Source organism: Dama dama, chromosome 27, assembly GCF_033118175.1.
Source record: "Dama dama isolate Ldn47 chromosome 27, ASM3311817v1, whole genome shotgun sequence".
Lineage (NCBI taxonomy): Eukaryota > Metazoa > Chordata > Mammalia > Artiodactyla > Cervidae > Dama > Dama dama.
This window is the reverse complement of record NC_083707.1, coordinates 43,803,712-43,824,881: the sequence shown is the minus strand read 5'-3', so window position 1 is coordinate 43,824,881 and position 21,170 is coordinate 43,803,712. Positions and strand designations below refer to the sequence as shown.

Here is a 21,170-nt window from a genome sequence, read left to right as displayed (position 1 = left end):
CTGGGCCCCAGCTGTGTTCCTGTGCCCAGGCCCCCCATCTGTGTCCAAGCCTATTTCTTTCTCTGGCACTGAGAACGTGCAGCAAAATCCCCTCGCACTGAGAGTGGGGCTTCAAGTCCTGCTGCTGGCAGATGAGAATGCTGGTTGATGGATTATAGGGAAGCAGAGAAAAGAAAGAAAGAAAGTGAAGTCGCTCAGTCTTGTCCGACTCTTTGCAACCCCACGGACTGTAGCCCACTAGGCTCCTCTGTCCATGAGATTTCCAGGCAAGAATACTGGAGTTGGTTTCCATTTCCTTCTTCAGGGGATCTTCCTGACCCAGGGATCGAACCCAGGTCTCCCGTGTTGCAGGCAGACACTACCAACTAAGCCACCAGGGAAGCCCATCTGCATGCTGAAGGGGTCATCATTTCTCATTTTGCAGAGGGGAGAACTGGCCCAGAGGGAAAAAATTTCAACAGAAACAGTGCAGCTAAGACCATCCTGGAACCCAAGTATCCTGACAGGGAAAATCAGGCATTATCAGAGGTGGAAGGGATTTGGAAATTAATCCACCTCCCTCACTTTTTACAGATGACAGAGAAAGTGTGAAAGTGTTAATCACTCAGTCGTGTCCGACTCTGCGACACCATGGACTGTAGTCCACCAGGCTCCTCTGTCCATGGGATTCTCTAGGCAAGAATACTGGAGTGGGTTGCCATTCCCTTCTCGAGGGAATCTTCCTGACCCAGGGATTGAACCCAGGTCTGCCGCATTGCAGGCAAATTCTTTACCATCTGAGCCATCAGGGAAGCCCACAGATGACAGACGGGAGCTCAAATAGAGAAAGATCATTGACTAACCTTTTTTAATTTTACAGAAAAGATGAGTGTAATTGACTGACTGGGCAGCTCCCCACACAGGGTCTGCACTCACTCAAGTGTGGTCATGGTGACAATGGTATACCAGAAGGCTGCAGGGATGCTAGTAAAGTGAGTCTTGTTTGTGCCTTTCTTGGCATAAAGCATAACAGTGGCAAAGATGATGATGGCCATGGTAAGGGAAAAGAGGAGAAAGCCCAACTCAGAGGCATAGTTCTTGAGTGTGTAGTCCAGAATCTGCAAGCCATGTGAGTGCCTGGAGAACCTGAAGATGTGCAATACCTAAACACCCGCAGGGTGACAAAGGCGCCCGAGACATCCTCATTCTTGGGCATGAAGAGAGGGAAGGAGGAAAAAAAGAAACAGAGTAAGGATCAGAGGAGAGAGGAGAACAAATGTAACTGCAACTTTTGCCATTTTTTTTTTAATTCAGAGACAAACGTTGCCAAGTAAGCAGGAAAAACATCTCTTCAGCACTATTAGTAAAGCTTTGCTGTCAAAGTTTTAAAACATGTAAAAGGAATAAAAACAAAGCAATCACAATGCACTGCCTACCAAATTCTACACAATGTAGCTTATTTTACAAAAAGAAGATTGTTGCTTCTGATTATGAGGTTTTTTCCCAAACAAATATCAATACTACAATACTTTTTACATAAAATGTAATAACTTTTTCCTTTGTATCCTAATATAAATTGCTTCTTTGACTCCATTAGTAGATAGATTTCTGGTTAAAAAACACCCTAAAAGTAAAGTACCTTAATGTGTTCTATAAAAAAGGAACTCAATGATGTGAGGGAATAGTGGAATAAGGCTTTTTTCCCTATAGAAACCAACATTACTGTATAACAAAGGAACTAAAACACTGTTTTGTGCACATTAGCATGGGCCAGGACTCTGGGGAGCACTCAGCCAGGATGACCCAGGTGTATGGACGTTTCCTGCTCGCCAGCTAGCACCACACCCTCTGCAGCCTCTCCCAACATGGCTTTTAACCTCCAGAGCATCTCACAGTATGATGTTTTCAGGATATTGTATTTCCACCTCTTACATGGTATTAATGTACATACATACATGTATATGTATACATACATATAGCTATACAAAATGGTGTTTTTTTTTTTAGACTCCCAGATAAGACTAAAAATAGACTCCCAGAGGTTGATTTCTGGGTCAAAAGACTTTAATTTTTAGCCATTATTTTACATCCCCACAACATTTAAGCAGTTGCACTCCTACCAGCAATGTAAGGATGTTTCTCATTTCCTTTTTGTCAATTTAATGAGTTTTAATTTTTTTTTAAAAAGTATCTTTCTATTGCTACAATTTGCATTTCTCACACCAATTTCGAGCAATTCACAGTCACCAGTGATGTAGGGATGCATTTTAATTTTCAATCTCATGGGTTAAAAAAATAGTATTTCATTCTTGTTTTCATTTGCATTTTCTCCTTTTCAGATGTCTACTTTGTTGTTGTTCAGTCACTCAGTTGTGTCCAGCTTTTTGCAACCCCATGGACTATGGCGCATCAAGCTTCCCTGTCCTTCACTATCTCCAGGACCTTGCTCAAACTCATGTCCATTGAGTCAGTGATGGCATCCAACCATCTAGTTCTCTGTCATCGCCTTCTCTTCCTGCCTTCAATCTTTCCCAGCATCAGAGTCTTTTCCAATGCGTCGGCTCTTCCCATTGGATGGCCATAGTATTGGAGCTTCAGCTTCAGTCCTTCCAATGAATATTCAGGATTGATTTCTTTTAGGATTGACTGGTTGGATCTCCTTGCAGTCCCGGGGACTCTCAAAAGTCTTCTCCAACACCACAGTTGAAAGCATCAATTCTTCAGCATTCAGCTATCTTTATGGTCCAACTCTTGTCTGTACATGACTACTGGAAAAACCATAGCTTTGACTAGACGGACCTTTGTCAGCAAAGTAATGTCTCTGATTTTTAATATGTTAAGTTTGTCATAGCTTTTCTTCCAAGGAGCAAGCATCTTTTAATTTCATGGCTGCAGTCACCATCTGCAGTGATTTTGGAGCCTAAGAAAATAAAGTCTGTCACTGTTTCCATTGTTTACTTATTTGCCATGAAGTGATGGGACCAGATGCCATGATCTTTGTTTTTTGAATGTTGAGTTTTAAGCCAGCTTTTTCAGTCTCCTCTTTCACCTTCATCAAGAGGCTCTTTAGTTCCTCTTCGCTTTCTGCTGTAAGGGTGCTGCCATCTGCATATCTGCGGTTATTGATATTTCTCCCGGCAACCTTGATTCCAGTTTGTGAGTCATCCAGCGCAGCATTTTGCATGATGTACTCTGCATATAAGTTAAATAAGCAGAATGACAATGTATTCCTTTCCCAATTTGGAACCCCATTGTTCCATGTCTAGTTCTAACTGTTGCTTCTTGACCTGCATACAGGTTTCTGAGGAAACAGGTAAGGTGATAGGGTATTTCCGTCTCTGTAAGAATTTTCCAGTTTGTTGTGATCTACACAGTCAAAGGCTTTAGCATAGTCAATGAAGCAGAAGTAGATGGCTTTCTGGAATTCTCTTGCTTTTTCTATGATCCAACAAATGCTAGCAATTTGATCTCTGGTTCCTCTGCCTTTTCTAAATCCAGCTTGAGCATCTGGAAGTTCTCGGTTCGTGTACTGTTGAAGCCTAGCTTGGAGAATTTTGAGCATTACTTTGCTAGCGTGTGAAATGAATGCAATTGTGCAGTAGTTTGTACATTCTTTGGCATTGGAATGAAAACAGACCTTTCCCAGTCCTGTGGCTACTGGTGAGTTTCCCATCTTTGCTGGCATACTGAGTGCAACACTTTCACAGCATCTTTTAGGATCTGAAAGAGCTCAACTGGAATTCCATCACCTCCACTAGCTTTGTTCGTAGTGATGCTTCCTAAGGCCCACTTGACTTTGGACTCCACGATGTCTGGCTGTAGGAGAGTGGTCACATCATCGTGGTTATCTGGGTCATAAAGATCCTTTTTGTATAGTTCTTCTTTGTATTCTTGCCACCTTTTCTTAATATCTTTTGCTTCTGTTAAGTCCATACTGTTTCTGTCCTTTATTGTGCCCATCTTTGCATGAAATGTTTCCTTGGTATCTCTAATTTTCTCAAAGAGGTCTCTAGTCTTTCCCATTCTATTGTTTTCCTCTGTTTCTTCGCATTGTTCACTTAGGAAGGTTTCTTACTTCTCCTTGCTATTCTTTGCAACTCTGCATTCGACAAGTATCTTTCTTTTCCTCCTTTGCCTTTTGCGTCTCTTCTTTTCTCAGCTATTTTAAGGCCTCCACAGACAGCCATTTTGCCTACTAGACATCTAAAATTATCATTCTGTGAAATATCGAAGTTTATGTTCTCTTATCCATATTCCTATTGGATTATTTTCCCCTTCCAATTTATAGGATTTCCAGCATTTTGGGTGCCAGAATATCAAGTGTTGTAGACTTAATATCTAATCTTTGAATGATACCATCACTTTTGTCTTCTACTAAAACCACTGGTTGCTAACAGCCTCAATCTATTTGCTTTATCTTGACATGTATGTGTATATATAAAAATTTTAAATTATATTTAATAAACCTATGCAATACAGAAAGATACATTTATGTTCTATATTTTGTGTAAAATATAAAAATAGGCTGTCTTCATGTCCAGAGACTTCAGTGTAGAAACAGGCAACCTTCTTAGTGGCTTTAATGTCAACATTAAATAACAAAGGGAAAAGCAAACTCATAGTGGAAACAAGTGACCGACTGCCCAGAAGGCGGTGGGCTCGCTGACCCTTCTCCTCCAAGGCAGGCAGGTGTGACGCAGCCCTACAGGCAAGGCTGATGGGAAACCTTCTAACCTCAGCTCCACTGGTATCCCACCTACAAGGGATCCTCCCCAAAAAGACTCTCCAGGGGCTGTCCTGCTTTCTCCTCCTGGACACCAAACTGTAACACACCTCACAGCAAAGTCAAGGAGGAGCATCTGCTGGGAGGACCTCAAGCGTACCCACCCACGAGCTTCTCCAGAAGGGAAGTCCATCTAGAACTTTACTGAGACATATCATTTCAGAACCTTCTGAGAAAGATGATCAACAGGAAGCATTTGGCTACCCAGTACCTAACATTAATAAGTGATACATTCCCTTAAGTTAACTGGCATTGGCAGAAAAAGTGATGTTTAGATCTCTAAGTATCTTATTAAAACAATTTCTTTTTAAAAAATTTTTATTTACTTATTTTTGGCTGCACTAGGTCTTTGTTGCTGCACACGAGTGGGCTTTCTCCAGTTGCAGTAAGCGTGGGCTTCTCATTGTGGTGACTTCTGTTGCAGAGCATGGGCTCTAGACGTGGGGGCTCAGTGGATGTGGCACTTGGGCTTAATTGCTCCCACGGCATGTGGGAATCCTCCCTGACCAAGGACCGAACCCATGTCACCTGCATTAACAGGCAGATTCTCAACCCCTGGACCAACAGGGAAGTTATGTTAACCTCTTTAAAACATTTTTTTTATTACAAAAATAGTTACTAGTTGAACATGGTAGAAAGTTCAGACAGTCCCATGAAAGGCAGCTCCCCCTCCCCACCTCGGGACAGGGTTGTAAGGAAAGGAGGGGCCTCACAGGTGCCACTGCCCAACAGTAGCGCCTAGGTGGCCCAGGCATCACCCCCCAACCTCCTCCCCCACCAGCCCCGTGGAAAGTGCCTGAGGCAGGTCCATCCTCCTCACTGGAGGCACCTGGAGGAAGGAGGGAAGGGAAGAAGTGGCTCCAGGATGTGCCTGCCTGGGTGTGCTCTGCTACCTGAGTCAGAGCCGGGGTACCTGTCAGACCCACCTAGTGGAGTGGGAAAAGCGTGTGCACAGATACTGTTTTTGCAAAAATGTAAAGAAACAGGAGCTGTTCACAGAAGTCTGGCAGGACAGCAGTTGGGAACCTCCACCAGGTCACACTGACTGCCCTGCCGTCCCATTGACCATGCTGCCACGCTCCACCCAAAACAACAGCTACACAGGGTTCTTAGGGTCGCTGTCTGTAGTAGGAAAAGACTGCAATGGCCAATGTGTCCGTCAACAAGAAACTTCTAGTTTGTCCTCTGTCTTTTGACTTTGGTTATGCTTTCTCCAATGTGGGAGATGTAGGTTTGATCCCTGGGTCAGGAAGATCCCCTGGAATGGCAACCCACTCCAGGATTCTTGCCTGGGAAATCCCATGGCCAGAGAAGCCTAGCAGGCTACATGTAAATATTACAAACATTTCTTCATACATTTATTCCTGGGGGATTCCTCACGGATCTTTTCTTCCACTACTATTTTCTTATATAGAAAGACTACTGATTTTATGTATCAGTTGTGTATCCAGTTACCTTACCAAATTCACTTTATAATTTTTAAAGGAAACTCTTGGAACCCCAGGTGGACAACTACATCACTGTCCTGTCTCACCTCCTCCCCCTCCACTTGCCAGGGTTGTGCCTCGCACAGTCGGGGGCTGAGGGTCCCTGCTGGCTCCCGGCTCAGCCCTTCCAGCACTTCGCCATTTGCACGACCTGCTTCTGACTTGAGATGCAAGTAATTATTGTATACATTTACCATGGACTCTTGATACTTCTATGGAAAGATAAGATACACTCATCCATTTGTTCAGACCATGAACCCTCCTCTTCCCCTCTCCCCGCCTGCACTTCACACACTGAGACTTCAAAGAACCAGCCTTCAGTACAGGTGCCTGTCAGTCAGATGGGCCATCTCACCTGAGCACCTGGATGGCAGGAAGAGAAGTTTCCCTGGGAGGGGAGGGAATGGAAGCACTACCCCTGACCCCCAAGGACAGGCCTGTGGAAGAACAAATGAGAGGGATCAGGCCTGGCCTCAATGCATGCGGGCCTCTTGGAGTTCAGGAAGCTGCTGCAGAATCAGCCTCCAGGACCCAAAGGACCAGGGTGACACTGACAGCCATGGCAGCCCCGGGGTTTGGCATGGCAGGTCTGTGGTGCTCCCTGTGAGTCAGCTCAGATGATGGGAGTCCCTGCCCGGATTCAAGGCCTCAGGGAGTAAGTCTCACATGCGGCCAAGTCCACAACATGACACGTCCCCAGGTCAACTCAAAATAATTTCGTTGGTCAACCCAAGGGCAGGGAGAACTTCCAGAGTGCTGACCTGTGGGGAGACCCAGAAGGAGGCCTGGGCCAGCCCTGCTCAAAGTGGGCACACAAGCACCTCCACGTGCCCATGGACATCTTCTGGGGGCAGCAATGGACACACAATACAGGACGTCTATAAGACACAACCGGCTCCTCCTCCACCTGCTGTCAGAGCCCTGCTGCTCTGAGTCCACCACTGCTCTCAGGGCTCAGAGCGCAGATGAAAACTCACAGGCTCCCTTGGTCCCAGACTGCTTCCTGGGGATGAAATTAAAAACCTAAAGAAGAAACAAAACCAGGAAGTATCTGTGTTAAGACTGAAGGGGAGGTTTTAACCAAGAGGATGGGCAGTTGCTGGCCCGCCTCTGCTCTCACCTGTGGACAACAACCCACATGGCTGGCAGGTAAGATGTCCTGAGCTTGCGCACAGGAATGCGTGCACTGTCTCGGGTGTAAATGATGGGGTCAGAGCCCTCCCGGTGGCAGCTCTGCACATGCTCCATGATCCTCCTGCTCTGTCAGAAACATCAGCCATGACACCCACGCTACTGTACAACACCTACCAGCAATGGCCACAACTACTGCAATCAGGGAAGTCACAGTACGGGGGCAGATCCCTTCCCCTGGGTCCCAATGGTACCTGATGGCTGTGCCCTTCTACACCAGTTCTGAAGTCATCCTGTTCACCTTTAACTTCAATAAATGCTCTCCTAAAATATACCATCAACCTCTCCCATGTGTCTGCACAGATAAGGACACTGCCCCACTCTGGAGAAAGGCAGTTTCTTTGGAAGGAAGCTTTCCTTTCTATTCTGGGCAACTAGCTAAAAGACAAAGGAACCAAGAAGGAATTGCTTAAGGCAAACAAAACTTTGTGATGGAGGAGAAGATTCAGAGAACAGAAACCCAGGAGCTTGGAAATAATTAGCAGAATAAAGTGATATTCTAATTTCTATATGACATCATATAAAAAAGACAAGTTCACTGGAAATTAAGTTTATTTCTGGATATACCAACTAAAACATAGGCCAAATTTATTCAGATTATCATCATCAATGCAAAAATAGAACTCTCTTCTCCCCTATAAAAGTTAAATACAAGACTGTAGGCTAGATACATGATTATTTTAGTCAGGTCTTCAGTATTAGCTTCTCAAAGCAACAAATCTACAGTTATACACATCCAATTTATCATACAAAATATATACAAATGCGTAACTGTAGTGTAGAAAAAATGAAATTACCAAAATGTAACTTAGGTCAATTTACTTTACACACACTGGATTCTAGCTGATGTTTCCAAGAGCTTCCCCAATGAGTCGGACGGCGACACTCTTGCCTTCGTCTGTTTGAACAACGAGCAAAGCGTCAAACTTGCCCACGGACCTGGGCTTGAACTGCACGGGCATGTTGATGTAGTGCTGGGCTCTGCAGAGAAAAAGGGGTGTCAACACGACATCAGGGCACACAGAGGCCCCTAGTCACACGATGCCTGGTAGAGAGCAAGCCTGGTCAAGGAAACGGGAGCTGCAAGGCTTGGAGCCTGGTGCCATGTCTGCGGGAGCAGGAGGCAGCCAAGCCCAGGTTGCACGTGCCAGCGGCCTCCCCATGGCTGCAACCAACGTCTACTGGGGCTGGCAGGTTTGCTCCAAAATTCTTAGGAAACCTACTAAGAGTTTCCTTGAAAATTTATGATTGGATTCTACTTGAGGCATGTACAAGTATTATGTTGGCGGGTTTGTTTCTGCTCACAAAATGAGGTTCCAAACGCTTCAAAAATACATCTTTATTCCTGAGGGGAATGAGATGCAGGCCCTTCCCACAGCCTGTTTCATGCCACCGACCTTTCGTCTTAATGGTTTTTAAGTGAAACCTCACAGCTTTCAGACTCTCCCCAGAGGGCAGGTCCCTCTGATCTCAGCCACATGTGTGAGGGCTCAGTAGAGGGACCAGACTGCACTTCTGTTTCCAGCATGTTTCCTGACCCGGCACAGTGGGCTAGAAATTCAGAAAACAGGCCAAGTATTTCAAAGCCCTTTTCCTGGATGTAACAAAATATACATATTGGAAGTCTGGGTCATTTTTCACCAATGCATTTACCTCATTTTTCCACATCAAACAAAGCTGCTTTTGAAGAACTGGTACCTATTGATGGCACTGACAAATGACAACTTTCTCTTTCATGTTAGCATCTTAATCGTCAGAATAATGTAGTACAATCTGCCAACCTAAGAGGTTTCGTACCTTATGACTTACTAAAAAGCATTAAAATATCCAAAAATAAATCTTTAGATGATTCCATTATTAACAAAGTTCAACATGGAATACAGAATTCTATATTTAACTGAGAAAGAATTTTTAAAAACATACTATGACAAATATGTATCACCTGCTTTAGAGTCACACACTGAATAAACTGGGACGCAACCTAGGAAGAACCAGGGTCCACACAGCTCCAGCGCCAGCAGTGTGGTGACCAAGGGGGCTTGACACCCACACATACATACACACAAACACACACAGGAACATGTAACAGGAAAGCATGCTGACACAACGTGGAGATCCTCAGCTGAGGACAACTTTTGCAGCAGAGGCATGAGAGCCAGTGCCTGACATGCAGAGGCAGGGCTGGCAGAGCTCCCACTCGAGGAGAGGGGCTTGTTAGCCCCAGGGCAGGTAGCCCCCCGGGAAAAACAAAGTGACCACCAGGAACTGGGAGGGTCTCCCCTGAAGCCACGCACATACAGTCCACCTGCTGAGTCCAGCACTGTCTCTGCACCAGTCCCTACAGCTCATAAGCCTCTCCAGTAGCCTCATCCCTGGGAGGAGTACAAGCCCCTACCTTTACACAGGAAGTAGCCCCACCCGTTTTTGAGAGGATTCTCAGGGAGCTACGGGAACAAGGTTCTACTTCTCCAAAGTCGAAAGAAGCCATCCTTACGTATGAAGAGGCCAGCTTGCCGCCTTCCTCTATGTAAAATCTAAGCCTATGCACATGTCACAAGGGAAGACTTTTCTACGACATAAAGAGTTTACTGGTTGAACACATAAGAGTTACTGCTTTGCACTCATGGTTTTCTTATTCATATTTCACCAAGTTTATACTGAGTTGCTAATTATTAAAGTTGATGCTGGAATCTGTAACATTACATATTTATCCTAAGTTCCATAATGAAATGTATCAGAATAACTTCAGTACCTGCCACCAATAAAGTATAAAATTACCTTATTTAAATCTTTTTTCAAAGTATAAAAAGTTAAAGACATTTTAAAGTAATAACATGTTCAAGAGTATAAAGGAAACATAACGTATCTTATGAGGCAATTTGAAATGCTACCTTATGTACACTGTCCAAGTTTTGCTTCATTAAAAAATATTTTCTCATGTTTCTAAGTTCTCTTAGATGCTGTGCCATGACCTAGGCTGCACAGAAAAGCAATGAGTATTTCATTTAGGAAAGCTAAAAACATTCTAGCACTGGAATGGCAAGTCATCATGTTCAACTGTATAAAAATGTCTATTTTGAGATGGCAAGAATGAACACATCTTAGATTTTAAAACTGTTTTTTAGACAAATTGAAGCTAAGCAAAATGCCATCTCACTGATAAAAAGTTACATGTTAAGAATGCTTTAAGTACCACCCCCATCACATCTACAGCACTGCAGGCAGCTATGCGTGAGGAGGAGGAAGAACTCAGGGACAGGACGACAGGTAGCCAGGCAACCAGGAAGGATGCTACCAGGGTCAGATGAGGAAGCTGACAGTGGCAATGTGAAAATACTTTGACCTGTTCACTGCCAAAACTACATTTGCATTTAGGTCATGTGGTCTCCTGTAAGGTCTCCCGGCTCCCAGGCAACCACAAACTGCCCATGGACCTCCCTCAGCTAGTCTTCTCACAGCCTGGCCGGGAACAGAGACTGCTGCGTGTGATGCTACTAGTATTGAACAGAAACAGGTCTTTTCTCTGCAAAGGATCAAGAAGGAGCTGATTTACAAATTTCAGCTATAATAGTTTAAATTTTTAAAAAGTCTGTGAAAACAAATTAAGTGAAAAATGTGAAACTATAGTGTATTCAGGAATGAAAGCTGGAAAAGGAACGTTCATCTCTAGGTAGGTTGACTGCACCATCCTTCAGTCATAAAATGGGCAACAGTAACATAAGGCCTTTTCCCTGGTAGCTCAGCTGGTAAAGAATCTGTCTGCAATGCAGGAGACCCAGGTTCAATCCCTGGGTCGGGAAGATACCCCGGAGAAGGAAACAGCAACCCCCTGCAGTATTCCTGCCTGGAAAATCCCACGGACAGAGTAGCCCGGCGAGCTACAGTCCACAGGGTTGCAAAGACCCAGATACAACTGAGCGACTAACACACTGACATAAGGCCAAACAATTTAACAAGTTACTCTAAGTCCTGAGTCTTTATCAAAACTGTAGGTGAAGTGAATGCAAATTTTGTTTCTTAAAAAGCTGTTAGCTCTTCAAATAAATTTTTTTAAAATCTGAAGGTGTCTTAACTTTTTAAAAAAAACAAGTATTTTTTTTAAAGGTAAGTGCTCCTTGAAACAAACATCTGAAGCCCCTCCAGTAAGCTCTGACAGGTGTATGCTGGTCTACACAAAAGTGTTCCATGACCCCTATGCTTCACACTTAAAGACACAATGCTTGTGAAACACTGATCAAGCTCAGGGATGTGAACCAAGCAGACAGCAAACAGGAAGCAGAGTTATTCACTAAGGCCATTATGATAAGGTTCAAATTCAGATAACAGCAGTGTTCAGGACTAATCACTCACTCAGATAAATTTGTCCTCAGTTACTAAAAAGGGCCCCAACTGGGAATTCAAATGACTATCTGTTAACATCGAACTGCTCCTGCAGCTCAGCCTCAGCCCGGCAGGGCCAGCCTGCTCTAAGCACCCTGGAATGTCACCAGTCTCAGGCCCCCAGGGAGGGACCCACAGACCAATAGGAGAGAAGAGCTCAGTGCAGAGAAGCGGGAAAGTTTGGACTGGGAGTGTTTAAGGCCGCCATCATCCACGTTCTCGTTGAAGAGACTGGCTGGGAAAGCGCTAACAGAACTGTGATGCTCTGTCAATACCTGTGGGTCCTGCTGGGGCTTCTCGGGACCCCCAGGACTGCCTCTCACATATCCTGTAACAAGTCCAGGCTGCCGGCACCTTTACAAATTAGGACACTGAGGCTGAGAGAGGTCCAGGTGTATTCACTGCTGACTCCGCACAACTTGTGCCTTTGGGCTAGGCTCCTAAGAGGCAGGCTTCCTAGCACAGAGGATGGAGGAACGGGGTTGAGTAGGGGAAGAAAGGATGAGGGGTAGAAGGAATGACTCATCTTACAACAACAAGAGGAAGCGTAAGCTTCTGAGTCAGCTCTGCTGGGCTAGTAACTCAGCCAGTCCTCGATTGCCTGCAAGGGGCCTAGTTTTCACAGAATAGAACATGCTTCTAGGACCACTTCCTGATGCCAAAGTAAAAGAGTTTATAATAAAGTTTAATTAAAGATTCAAACATGAAGATAAAATTATTTTTTAGTTTTAAGTGCAATGCAACCCTAATGTTAAAATTGTGAATATCAGTGACAACCCAGTTTGAAATTTCAGCCTTTACAGGTGTCATACGGAAAAATAAAATTAGCAAGACCCCAAAACAATTAGCAAAATTGATAGTACATACCTATCAATAATTACTTTACATGTAAATGGATTAAATGCTCCAATCAAAAGAGTGGCTGAATGGATACAAACACAAGACCAGCATATATGCTGGCTACAGGAGACTCACTTTAGATCTAAAGACATACACAGACTGAAAGTGAGAGGACTGGAAACAATGTTACACAGAAGTAACCCAAGTGCCATCAACAGGTGAACAGATGAAGATACAGTGCAGACACAGTGGGATACACCCAGCCATAAACGAGAATGAAATCTTACCATCTGCAACAACATGAATGGACTGAGAGAGTATTATGCTAAACTGAAATAAGTCAGAGAGACAAAACATTGAATGACCTCACTTACATGTGGAATCTAGAAAACAAAACAAATGAATAAACATAACAAAACAGAAATAGAGTCATGGATAAAAAGAACAAACAGGTGGCTGCCAGAGAGGATGGGGTACAGGAGGAAAGAAACAGGTGAGGGAGATGACAAGGCACAAACATCCAGTTCCAAAATAAATGACCACCAGGTATGAGATGTACAGCTAGGGAACACACACAGTCAGTAACTATGTAATGTCTTTGTGTGGTAATGTACCATCCTAGACTTAGTGTGGTGAAATCAGTTTGAAATGTACAGAAACAAAAACAGAAGTACAGTAACTAAGAGTGTTGTAGGTCAATTACACTTCCCCCTCAAAACAAAAAAAAAACAATGGTAAAAAAAGTATTAAAAGCAGCCAGAGAAAAAGACACATCAGGCAGAGGAATGAACACAAGGATGACAGTAGACTTCTTGTTAGAAACAAAGTAAGCTAGACAGTAGTGCAACAGGTTTATAAAATGGGAATGGGGGATAATACTGTCAGAATTATGTACCAAGCAAGACTGCCTCTTGGAAATGAAGGCAAGGGACTTCCCTGGATGTCTAGTGATTAAGACTTCGCCTTTTCACACAGGTGGTGCAGGTTAGATCCCTGGTTGGGAAGTTAAGATCCAACATGCCTTGTGGCCAAAAAGCCAAAACAGCCAAAACATAAAATAGAAGCAATATTGTAACAAATTCAATATAGAGTTTTTAAAAAATGATGGTAAGATAAAAATATTTTCAGACATTAAAAAATGCATAGAAAAGAACAGATTTGTGGTTGGAAAAGTGGTAGGTGGGACTGATAAAAAGTACATCAAAAGTCAGAAAGTACAAACTTCCACTTGTAGGATAAATATGCACCAGGGATGTGATATACAACATGAAAAATACACTGAACATGTTGTGCTATTTATGAAAGTTGTTGAGAGAATATACCCTAATAGTTCATGTTGCATGAAAAAAAGCATTTTATTCTGTTTAATTTTGTATCTATATGAGATGAGAGTGTTCACAAAACTTACTGTGATAATCATTTCATGATGTATGTAAGTCAAATCATTATGCTACACACCTCAAATTTATACAGTGCTGTGTGTCAATTACATCAATAAAACTGGAAGAATATATATAAATACCTTAAAAATGAATAAAAACAAACACTAAAAAAATAAAATAAGCAAGGATGGCGAGAAAATGAGGCCCTGATTTAAGAACAATATAGGATTATTTCAAGAATTATACTGGAAAACAGAATAATAAAAGTTTTTCCAATTAATCTGGGAAGATTTTTGTCCAAATTAGTAAAAACTTAAATCCTTGATTCTCAGTGTGATAAAAGCAACACCTGATGCAGAAATTACTATAAAGTTAATCATAAGACAACGAAGGTTCTATTTAAGTATACGGCTGTCAAAATACTGGGTAACAGGAGTCACACCCTAAGTCCAAACACTGCGCAAATCTGAGTTGTTACTCGCCACATACACCCACAGTCAGACTGTTTCCCCTGCAGGCTCCTCATCCCCTTCACCATGTGCTTAGTGCTCTGGGCGTTGGTGATGAAGACGAGGGGCTGTAACTGAGGGAGACCTCACAGACCTAGCCCCCAAGAGCAATCTCGGGGTCCTGAACACAAAGAGCTGCATCAGGATGAGAACACTTTATGATAAACTCACCTCAAAGAATATTTTGAATGTTTGACGTAGAAAGGCTCTCTGGGACTTAAAAACTTGAGCTGGAATTTAATATGAAACACTTTATGAAGTTATACAAGTTAGATATCTGTGCATATTTAAATCAACACACCATGCATTTGCTTATGTATACCCACAAGACGGGAAGTTAAAACAATAAATGCTCCTGAAAACACTTAAGGGAATTTTAGTGAGTTTACTATAGTTCTGACTGGAGTAAATGTTATCCAGAAATATGCTCATAGGATCATACAGAAGAAAACAAGAGCAGAAACTAAAAAATGAAAATATGAAAACAAATACTAGATAATTTTCAGACAAAGGATCATAAACTTCCCATGAGTTTCTCTTCAAACACAGTATTAAGGTATTTTAAAAATTAACTATTATACCTTAAATACCATCTATAAAATAATCTTCTAATTCTTAGGAAAATGTTTATCAAATAGTAGAATACATTTATTTTTCCACAACCCACAGCAGTATTTCCAACTTACCGAGTGTGTAATAAAAGAATTATTTCGCAAATTGACTTTCAACGTCCTTGACTCCCCAACTCTCGTTGGCAGAAATTGATACACATCTTCTGGGGCATAAACTCCACGGTGGGTCAGGTCAAGTTGCCTGCTATGGAGACAGGTTTGAAAGTTAACTATTTGCAATCTACACAAACTTAAACTATTTGTATATAATAAATTATACAAAGTGTGGCTTTAACTTGTGTTTTCTCCCACATTTCAGTTAAAGTAGTTTTGTGAAGGTGACTGGCTGGTCAGTATTAACACTGCTGGTGCCAGGAAGCATCCAGGCATGCCTGGCAGCAGCTGATATGGGCAGAAGAACCTCCTCTCTTAGAGAGATACTTAATATGCTTTTCTTAAAAGCATCTTCCTCCAGAACTAAGTCAAACCTAAGTATGAGTTAACTAAGGACTATAAGAAACGTTTTCATGTAAGTTAGAAAGAGAAAGATGAATACTACATGATATCACTTATATGTGAAATCTAAAATATGACACAAATGAACATACCTACGAAACAGGAACAGACCCACAGACATAGAGAACAAACTTGTGGTTGCCAAGGGGGCGAGGTTTGGGGGAGGGATGGACTGGGAAGTTGGGATTAGCACATGTAAGCGTTTATATATAGAATGGATAGACAACAGGGTCCTACTGTATAGCACAGAGAATTATATTCAATATCCTGTGTAAACCATATGGAAAAAAAATGTATATAACATTGCTTTGCTGTACAGCAGAAATAAACACAACGCTATACATCAACTATACTTCAATAAAAAATTATTAAAAAAACACATCCCTGAAAAAAAAATTTTCATTAGGTAAAACATCTACATATTATCATTAAAGCTCTACAAGCCACTGATGTAACATACATTTTATAAAGTTTTTAAGAATCTACTTTCATACACTCTTTTTGGGAATGTAAAATGGAAAGGCTACTTTGGGAACATTTTTCCATTTAAGGTTAAGGTTAAAAAAATTCCTACCACATGACTCAGTAATTCTACTCTAAGACATTTTTACCCAAAAGAAATGAAAGAATATGTCCACAAAAACACACATATAACAATGTTCATCGCATCTTCATTCACAAGGGCTCCAAGTTGGAAGACACCAAATAACAAAGGATAAAGAAAACAATGGTGACATGCCCCTGTGATGGGGCGTGTGAATCTACACGCAAAGGTATCCACCACAAGTGGACTCACCAACACCAATGATCCCAACATCACCACCTAAGTGAAAGAAGCCTGGCAAAACCTGAGTGCAGGTGTACATGAAATCCACAAAACTAAGGCAACATACAGAACAGAACAAACCCCAGGTGAGGGTGGGGGTGGGTGTAGAAGCCACATGAGAACTCCCAGATGAGAGGAATTGGGAGTCAAGTCTCTACCTTGACTGCAGTGCGGTGACACATGTCAATCACAGGTAAGCCACTGGGCATTTTGTCGAATGTGATTATACCTCAATAAAATACTGGGAAAAACTCATGAGAATGAGAGAAATAACATACCCAGGTATGAGGGCAGAAGCCTCGGATACAGCCTGTCTTCGGAGTTTAAGTAAATTATCTATTTTAATCAGGCTATTTGTGGAAATGCGGGAAATTCCAGGCTCACTTTCTGCTCTGACACTCTGTATAAAAAAAATCACAGGATGGAGGAGGAGAAATAAATACATGGACATTAACCCAACTGAATTTTACTACTTCCTAATTCTTAAAAAGGACACTTCAGATTTTTTAATTCCTTTAATTACAAATGCTTTATCTTGTACTGTTTCTCTGTGTCTCACACACACATAAAACCTTACCTAATTAAGGCAAACAAAGATTTCACATAGCCAATAAATAGACACATAAGAAAACTAAGATGATAAGCAGCTACAGTAGAATTAATGGGATTATAATAAAACCAGGAACATACTTAGCTTTCTCAGGCCAGTTTTTGAGGCCAGTTTCACCTGGTGTCTTCAAAACACACCCAGTAATTTACTTAAATTCAGTGTAACACTCACATGTCCAGAGAGCTGGAATCTTAAGGTGTGCTTCAGGTGAGGCTCTTTAAGAGGGTGACATTCAACATCCCAAAACTGGGCATAGTCCCCTCTATCTCTGGGCAAAAACATGATGGAGACCTACAAACAACACATCCAGGAGAGAAATTTAGACTCTGAACCTTACACACATGCACTCAGGTTACCAATTTGAAGTGTGGTATGAAAAAATTAAAGGGAAAAACTGTCTTTGTATTGATTAATTTTGCACTAATGGAAAAAGAATTTGAACGTTTTTAGTGGGCTTGTTACTGTACCTGTACCAGATCCAAGTATATTTTTCAAGTCAGGGAGCCCAATTCCTCCAGCTCTATCTTTCTTTCTCAAGACTGCTTTGGCTATCTGGAGTGTTTAGTGTCTCCAAACAAATTTAAAAATTTTTTTTCTAGTTTTGTGAAAAATGCCATTGAATTTTGATAGGGATTGCACCTAATCTACAGATTGCCTTGGGTAGTACAGTCATTTTAACAATAGTGATTCTTTCAATCCAAGAACACAGTATGTCTTTCTGTTTGCATCAGCTTCAATTTCTTTCATCAGCATCTCTTTCTTTTCAGAGGACAGGTCTTTTGCCTCTTAAGCAGGTTTATTCCTAAGTATTTTATTGTTTTTGACTCACTGGTGAATGGGATTATTTCCTCAGTTTTCCTTTCTGATAGTCTGTTCTCAGTGTACAGAAATGCAACAGATTTCTGTATGTTAATTTGGTATCCTACAACTTTACCAAATTCATTAATAAGCTCTGGTTTTCTGGTGGTGTCTTTAGGATTTCTTGTGTATAGCAAGATGTTCCAGTAAAACCCAAACGAACTTTTTGGCCAACCCAATATCCTGTCAAACAGAAACAGTGAGTTTTACTTCTTTTCCAATTTGGATCTCTTTTATTTCTTTTTCTTCTCTGATTCCCATCATTAGGACTTCCAAAACTATGCTGAATAAAAGTAGAGAGTGGTCATCCTTGTCTTGTTCCCAGCCTAAGAAAGAATGCTTTCAGCTTTTCAGTGTTCAGTATGATGTTACCTGTGAGTTTGTCATATGTGAACTTTATTATGTTGAGGTATGTTTCCTCTATGCCCACTTTCTGAAGAGTTTTTAATTATAAATGGAGGTTGAATTTTGTTAAAACCTTTTTCTGCATCTATTGAGATAATCATACAGTTTTTATTCTTCAATTTGTTGATGTGGTATATCACATCAACAAATTATGATTTGCAGTCATTGAAAAACCCTTGCATCCCTGGGATAAATCCCACTTGATGGTGGTGTTTGATCCTTCCAATGTATTGTTGGATTCAGTTTGCTAGTGTTTTTGTTTTTTTTGACAATTTTTACACCTACATTCAGAGATATTGGTCTGTAATTTTCGCTTTTTGTGTGTGATTATCTTTGCCTGGTTTTGGTAACAGAGTGATGGTGGCCTTATAGCATAAGTTAGAAAGTGTTTCTTCCTCTGTATATTTTGGAACAGTTTTATAAGGATAAGTGCTAACTCTTCTCCAAATGTTTGGTAGAATTCACTACACTACAAGTCTACAGTAATCAAAATAGCATGGTACTGGTTCCAAAACAGACACATAGATAATGGAACAGGACAAAGAGACCAAAAATAAACCCCCATTTATGGACAATTAATCTGCAACAAGAGAGATAAGAACATAAAATGGAGGGAAAAAGTCTCTTCAATAAGTGGTTCTGGGAAAACTGGACAGCTATTAGTAAATGTAAAAGAATAAAATTGGAACATTCTCTAACACCATATGAAAAATAAACTCAAAATGGATTAAAGACCAGAAACCATAAAACTCCTAGACACAGGCAGAAGACTCTCTGATATTGATTATAGCAGGTTTTTTTTTTTTTAAATCTGTCTCCTAAAGTAAAGGAAATAAAAGCAAAGTTAAACAAATGGGACCTAACTAAACTCATAAGCTTTTGCACAGCAAAGGAAACAATCAACAAAATGAAAAGACAACCTACTGAATGGAAGAAAATATTTTCAAATGATATGACCAGTAAGGAGTTAATATCCAACATATATAAATAGCTCACAGAACTCAAAAAATCAGGCCAATTAAAAAATGAGGAGAAGAAGTAAATATACATTCGTCCAAAGAGGAAATGCAAATGGCCAACAGGTATGTGAAAACATGCAAAACATTGCAAACCAGCAGGGAAATGAAAATCAAAACCACAAAGAGCTATCACCTCACAACTGTCAGGATGGCCATCACCAAGAAGAATACAAATAACAAATGTTGGCGAGAATGTGGAGAAAAGAGAACCCTTGTGCACTGTTGGTGGGAATGTAAGTTGGGGCAGCCACTGTGGAAAACAATATAGAAATTTCTCCAAAAAAAAAAAAACTGAACTACCATATGACCCAGCAGGGCTTCCCAGGTGGTTCAGTGGAAAGAATCTGCCTACCAATGCAAGAGACATGGGTTCAATGTCTGGGTTGGGAAGATCCCCTGGAGAAGGAAATGGCAACCCACTCTGGTCTTCTTGCCTGGGAAATCCCATGGACAGAGGAGTCTAGAAGGCTACAGTCCATGGAGTTGCAAAAGAGTCAGACAACTTAGTGACTAAACAACAATAATAACCCAGCAATTCCAGTCCTGAGTATTTATTCAAAAATAAATACATAAATAAAACACTACTTTGAAAAGACAGATGCACCCTAATGTTCACAGAAGCACTATTTACAATTGCCTAGATATGGAAGTAACCTAAGTGGCCATCAACAAGTGAATGGATAAAGAAGGTATGGTATGTGTGTACACGTACACACACACACACACACACACACAATGGAATATTAGTCAGGAAAAAGAATAAAATCATGCCATTTGCAGCAACATGGCTGGATTTGGGGGGCATTGTGCTAAGTGAAAAAAGTCAGAGAGAGAAAGACAAATACTGTATGATATCACTTACATATATGGACTCTAAGAAATGCAAGTAAAAAATAAGCAGACTCACAGATGTATGGAACAAACTAGCAGTCACTGGTGGGAAGAGGTGAGGGGCAATATAGGAGTAGAGGATTAAGAGGTACTAACTATTCAGGCATAAAATAAAGTATTGATAGAAGGATGTATTATACAACATGAGGAATATAGCCAATATTGTATAAAAACTACAAATGGATTATTATCTTTAAAAATTGTGAATCATTATATTACATACCTATAACTTATATAACATTGTATCATAATCCAAATAAAAGAAATAGAAATACATATGTTAAAATAGTGCAAATCCTTTAAAAAAGTTATTTTAGAGTGCAAGATCAGTGCTGATAGAGCTTTTTGACTGGCTGGTTGACAAAACCACTGTCTGGATCAGTCCCCTGGAAGCATGTTCCCAGCACAGGCTACCAGGAGCCAGGTGACAAGCTCACACCAGAATGAATGAGCACCAATCACACACCAAGCATGGTGTTGTCACCTAGCAAGCGTCCTGCCGCAGGAGCACAGTGCAGATTTGTGCCGCTGCCACTTTCGCAGGAGCCTGGCTATGAGCAGCGCCATCCAGGTGAAGCGAACTCTTCTGGGTGGAAATGAGGCACTCCTGGCCAGTTGACACTGTGTTCCCACCAGACGGCTGTGAAAAGATGTCAGAACTCACCTTTTGGACACCATGGCCTTCCAGTACACCAGAAATAGGAGAACATCTGAATGCTGCATAAGTAGCTCTAAAAACATCTCCACTCTCATCAACTCCCTAAAAGACACCATTTAAACAATCAAATTTAAAAAAAAAACAAAAAGTCAACAGATCAGTTCCACAGTGACACCATTGCTTTCACGGTCATCGAGGACAAACCTGTTTCCTGGAGACCAGGAG

General features: G+C 41.4%; 1 protein-coding gene across 1 annotated transcript in view; it reads right to left on the bottom strand.

The window, feature by feature from the left end:
- Nucleotides 1-7,982: 7,982 nt before the first annotated feature.
- CEP192 (centrosomal protein 192) overlaps nt 7,983-21,170 on the bottom strand; it is a 97,666-nt gene continuing 84,478 nt past the window's right edge. The window contains exons 47-52 of the mRNA XM_061130917.1: nt 20,952-21,047; nt 17,286-17,405; nt 16,783-16,904; nt 15,238-15,367; nt 14,723-14,781; nt 7,983-8,421 (exon numbers count right to left, since the gene is read on the bottom strand). Coding sequence (XP_060986900.1) covers nt 8,280-8,421; nt 14,723-14,781; nt 15,238-15,367; nt 16,783-16,904; nt 17,286-17,405; nt 20,952-21,047 — 669 coding nt within the window. The 3' untranslated portion in view covers nt 7,983-8,279. The remainder of the gene's footprint in view (nt 8,422-14,722; nt 14,782-15,237; nt 15,368-16,782; nt 16,905-17,285; nt 17,406-20,951; nt 21,048-21,170) is intronic.